The sequence below is a fragment of the Rhinichthys klamathensis genome, unplaced genomic scaffold (genome assembly GCF_029890125.1).
Source record: "Rhinichthys klamathensis goyatoka isolate OS25496 unplaced genomic scaffold, OSU_Roscu_1.1 h1tg000098l_1, whole genome shotgun sequence".
In the NCBI taxonomy this organism is placed as follows: Eukaryota; Metazoa; Chordata; class Actinopteri; order Cypriniformes; family Leuciscidae; genus Rhinichthys; species Rhinichthys klamathensis.
Window position 1 is genome coordinate 4,184,766 of NW_026606637.1, and position 5,190 is coordinate 4,189,955.

General features: G+C 42.6%; 1 protein-coding gene and 1 long non-coding RNA gene across 3 annotated transcripts; one reads left to right on the plus strand and one right to left on the minus strand.

Moving 5' to 3' along the window:
* Nucleotides 1-981: 981 nt before the first annotated feature.
* LOC130086649 (uncharacterized) lies at nucleotides 982-1,624 on the minus strand. Of its 2 annotated transcripts, XR_008807243.1 has the most exons (4): nucleotides 1,577-1,624; nucleotides 1,373-1,432; nucleotides 1,157-1,216; nucleotides 982-1,060 (listed from the first exon to the last, which is right to left on the minus strand). It is a non-coding gene; the product is annotated as an uncharacterized LOC130086649 (long non-coding RNA). The 2 variants fall into 2 exon arrangements; XR_008807242.1 differs by lacking the exon at nucleotides 1,577-1,624 and having other exon boundaries at nucleotides 1,373-1,441.
* Nucleotides 1,625-1,980: 356 nt separating this feature from the next.
* LOC130086640 (keratin, type I cytoskeletal 19-like) lies at nucleotides 1,981-4,716 on the plus strand. The gene is made up of 6 exons (XM_056252739.1): nucleotides 1,981-2,423; nucleotides 2,668-2,750; nucleotides 3,204-3,360; nucleotides 3,502-3,666; nucleotides 3,836-3,961; nucleotides 4,448-4,716. Exons 1-6 carry the CDS (start codon nucleotides 2,193-2,195, stop codon nucleotides 4,670-4,672), a joined length of 987 nt encoding a protein of 328 aa, XP_056108714.1. The 5' UTR covers nucleotides 1,981-2,192; the 3' UTR covers nucleotides 4,673-4,716.
* The last annotated feature ends 474 nt before the right edge of the window (nucleotides 4,717-5,190 follow it).

Sequence of the window (5,190 nt, forward strand, 5' to 3'; positions counted from 1 at the left end):
TGACCTGATATGTTCTTGCTTGATGTTTTTAATGAGTATAAAATTAGCTGATTTAAGTCTTGACTCTGACAAACACACATAGCTTGCTAAATAGTTTCACATAAGCCTCCATAAAGTAAATTCTGAGGAGAAAATGAAAATGAATTGAAATGAAGCATCAAGAAGATTGAAAGATTTTTTTAGATGGAGCAGGTTTGAATATCCTTGGTGAAATCACAAACTTAAGCCTTATTTTCTGTTGAGACTTTTTTTTGGACTGATTTTATGTTTTAGGTCCAAGAGACCCCAGTGATACTTGTAAAACCTTCAAAATTAACTCTCGTTTTATCATCAAATTATTTTAATAGGCCTCTCTGACCTTACCATGAAGATTAAGCTTTGTTGTGCTTAAGACTGTCTTTGTTTTGAATGCATTAGTCTGTTCAGTGACCTTTGAGTCATGTGTATAAATGAAACTCCACCCGAACTGACTCTCTGCTAGTTGTTATGTCGTCATAGAGTATGAATTGTTAAACTTACTCATAAGTGTCTGGTTTATCCACTGGGGCACCATCTTTTATTCAGACATAAATACACACACACATTCATTCCTTTGCAGTTTCCTCATTAGGGTGGAAACTCAACTCTCTGGTCATTGAGTACCAATATTGCTGGTGCTGGCTTCACGATCGGACACACCCATCAACAGAGTGTAGAACCCGCCCTCAAGCTCTAACTATATAACAGGACAGAGCTTGGTTCAAAGGCACCATATACTTCAGGACATCTCTAAAGACTTTTTGTGTCGTGCCCCTTTTGCAATCGTCCCATTTCTGCATTGATCCACCATGTCATGCTCGAAAGCCTGCACCGAGACTTCTCTGAAGACCTGCTCTGAAACCTGCTCCATCACATGCCCTGAAACCTGTCTGAAGACCTACCCTGAGACCTGTTCCGAGATCTGCTCCAAGCCGTGCTCCTTCGCCTTCCCTGAGGTCTGCCCCGAGACCTGTCTGAGGACTTGCCCTGAGACCTGCTCCGAGATCTGCTCCGATCCTTGCTCCTTCACCTTCCCCGAGACCTGTTTGAAGACTTACTCTGAGACCTGCTCTGACACCTGCCCCAAGCCCTGCTCATTCACCTTTCCCAAGACCTGCCCCAAGACCCGTCTGAAGACCTGCCCTGAGACCAGCTCCGAGATCTGCTCCAAGCCTTGCTCCATCACCTTCCCCGAGACCTGTCTGAAGACTTACTCTGAGACCTGCTCTGACACCTGCCCCAAGCCCTGCTCCATCACCTTCCCCGAGACCTGTCTGAAGACTTACTCTGAGACCTGCTCTGACACCTGCCCCAAGCCCTGCTCCTTCACCTTCCCCGAGACCCGTCTGAAGACCTGCCCTGAGACCAGCTCTGAGATCTGCCCCAAGCCCTGCTCCTTCACCTTCCCCGAGACCTGTCTGAAGACTCGCCCTGAGACCTGCTCTGACACCTGCCCCAAGCCCTGCTCCTTCACCTTCCCCGAGACCCGTCTGAAGACCTGCCCTGAGACCTGCTCTGAGATCTGCCCCAAGCCCTGCTCCTTCACCATCCCCGAGACCTGTCTGAAGACTTACTCTGAGACCTGCTCTGACACCTGCCCCAAGCCCTGCTCCTTCACCTTCCCCAAGACCTGCCCCGAGACCTGTCTGAAGACCTGCCCTGAGACCAGCTCTGAGATCTGCCCCAAGCCCTGCTCCTTCACCATCCCCGAGAACTGCCCTGAGACCTGTCTGAAGACTTACTCTGAGACCTGCTCTGACACCTGCCCCAAGCCCTGCTCCTTCACCTTCCCCAAGACCTGCCCCGAGACCTGTCTGAAGACCTGCCCTGAGACCTGCTCTGAGATCTGCCCCAAGCCCTGCTCCTTCACCTTCCCCAAGACCTGCCCCGAGACCTGTCTGAAGACTTACTCTGAGACCTGCTCTGACACCTGCCTCAAACCGTGCCCTGAGACCAGTTCCAAATCCATAATCATTCCAGGTCATTGTGGTACAGTTGCTCCCAAAGCCTACAGTGTTTATGGCTGCGGTTTTGGAGGAAGGACACGCATCTCTTCCTGCTCTTTTCGTTCGAATACTTGCTCCCCATGTCCACCATACAGAATTGATGGAGCATACAGATGTCACGGCAGACTGTACAGTGGAGGACACGATGAAAGATTTGGTGCAAGAATCATGGCTGGAGGGTGCTATGGAAGAGATTATGACTACCTCCAGAAGACCGAGAAGGCCACCATGCAAAACCTGAATGACCGTCTGGCATCCTACCTAGATAAGGTGCACTTTCTGGAGACTGCCAATGCCACTCTGGAGAGGCAGATCCGCGAGTACTATGAGAAGAAGGGGCCGGTCTGCCAGAGGGACTACAGTTGCTACTTGAAAACCATCGATTGCCTTCAGGAAAAGGTACAACATGGAAGTTTTGAGACAATTAAGGGCGGAAATCTTGTGTCTGAAATCTGAGATTCTAATAAAAATGGCACAGATTCCTGATTCAGATTCCTGTGAACTAAAATATCACTGCATAAAAAAACAGTTTGCAGTAACACAATGTAAATAGTATTGATAAAAAAATAGACAAATACATAATGTTTGTTTCAATGTTATAAATGAGCTACATTGATAGTTTTTTCAATGCTCTTCATTGTAGATTAAAGATGCTACCATCAACAACGGCAAAATCCTCCTGCGTATCGACAACTCTAAATTGGCTGCTGAGGACTTCAGGATAAAGTGAGTTCTCTAAAGGCATTTTTAAATCTAGTTCTTTTCATACTTTTCTAAAGGCAAATAAAAACAGAATGATAAGCTCTAACTTGTGTTCCTTTTTCGCATAAGTAAACAGTAAGGTATATTACTTTGTCAAAGACAAATAAAAACAGAATAGAATGGAAAATTAGTCCTTCAAAGTGAAGCACAACCTCTGGCTGGCACATATATAAACACACATGTATACAAGCAAATGTATGTACATACATATACAGATGTTCATTTGAACAGATGTAATCCAGCCATAGATACAATATTTTTATGTAGTCATAGAAGAAACAATGAAAAATAAGTGCTAATCTTTTAAATTTAACAATAGTTAAAGATGTGTTGCTATATAGATTTTTGTTTGTACATAGATCATTGTCATGTTTAGACATGATCATTTCATTCCCCTCCAACCTTTTCACCAATCAGATATGAGAATGAGTCGTTGATACGGCAGTGTGTGAAGGCTGACATTGATAACCTGCATCGCATACTTGATAAGACATGCCTGGCAAAGGCCGACTTGGAGATGCAGACCTGCGCTCTGCAGGAGGAGCTGGTATATTTGAAGAAAAGTCACCAGGAGGTTTGTAGCAGTTTGCCTGTAGCAGAATAATCATATGAGAATTTTGTATGTTTTTAAATGAAGATGGAAGCAATAACTTAAATTTAACAATAACTTAAACACAATTTAAAGCCATAATGCTTGAACTATGCGTGCTTGCAGGATGTGGCAGCACTACTGTGTCAGTTAACAAACACAAAAGTGTGTGTGGAAGTGGATGCTGCTCCTCAACAAGACCTGAACAAGGTTTTGGAAGACATCCGTTGTCATTATGAGACCATCATAGATAAACACTGCAGAAAACAGGAGTGCTGGTTCAAAGAGAAGGTGAGACTTATAATTCCTCTACATGTGAACACTAATTAGCCATCATAGTGGCAGACTTTTGATTTTAAATTGCAGTTTGGAGTGGTATTACCGTAATACAGCGAAACAATATATGTGAATCACGAGTTAAATAGCTCACATAGTATGTGTGTTTGTGACTCTCTTTAAGATGGCAGATCTGTGTAAAGATGCTGCCACCAACACAGGGTGCCTAGAAACCTCTAGGTCAAAGATCTCAGATTTGCGACGTACTTTGCAGAGCCTGGAGATCGAGCTACAGTCTCAAATCAGCAAGGTGAGACATAGGAAATATAGAATGTGATGGAGAATGAAGAAATGTAATGAAGAAAGAAAGAAAGAAAGAAAGAAAGAAAGAAAGAAAGAAAGAAAGAAAGAAAGAAAGAAAGAAAGAAAGAAAGAAAGAAAAGGATTGTGAGAGTCAGTGGAAAGAGAGTTTTGGTAATACATTATCTGAGGCATGAACATGTTAAATAATAATGTTACTAATGTTAAATGTTGAGTTATAATATTTGTTCACATATGTGCGTGTTAATCCATGACTTCCAAAACTAAATTAAGGCAAAGTGGACAGTGAAGCAGTAGCTGTTGTTTACAATCCTAAAGTATGCCAAAAGTTTTCAGCCTTGTTCTTTAGATACAATTTGTAGCTAGCTGTTATCAAAGATAAACCTGTCTTTGTTTTGTTCTATTCAAGGTAACTGTTTTTGGATTAATGTAAATTTGTCTTTTTTCTTTTTGACTGTTCTCATCACCCACACAGAAAGGAGCACTGGAGTGCTCACTGTTGGAAACAGAGGCTAGGTACAGCGCTATGCTAGCAGGCTTTCAGAAGCATATCAACTCATTGGAGGCAGAGCTTTGTCAGGTGCGCTCTGGCATTGAGCAGCAGGGCAGAGACTATGCTGTACTGCTGGACATCAAAAGCCGTCTGGAGCAGGAGATCGCCACTTACAGGTGCCTCCTGGAAAATCAGGGCGTTCAGTAAGTTCATCTTTTTATTTCAAACAACTGAACAACACAAGGATGGGGAAATGGTGTTGCGAGATGTTTTCTTCTGAAAGGACTTCACTAATGGACTAATCTTTTCCCCCTCTTATAGGAATCAAGGACAGGGTAAATAAAATCTCTCTTATTTTGTTACTGTCTTATTTTGTTATTTGGGTCAGCTTCAGATTGTATGTTATTTATTAATCTCTTTTTCTCTCCCTTTCAGGTGAGGGTTTGTGTGTACAACGCCAGTCTAAACAGTAGTCAAATGTAACAAGTCATAATAAACAAATGTAAACAAAGAACTATAACGAGGTTGTAATGCAACTGTATTAAACATTCTGTATTGACAGTCTCACAATTCACAATTAAAGACCAGTTGGGAAACACAGTTTACTTTTGTGTCTTGATGTATTTCATGTTAAAATAGGTACACAGCAAAATCCCCAGTGTTAAATTAACAGAGTTTATATGAGTCCACACTCAGAGTGTTATAAGTAACACTGAAGCAGTGTT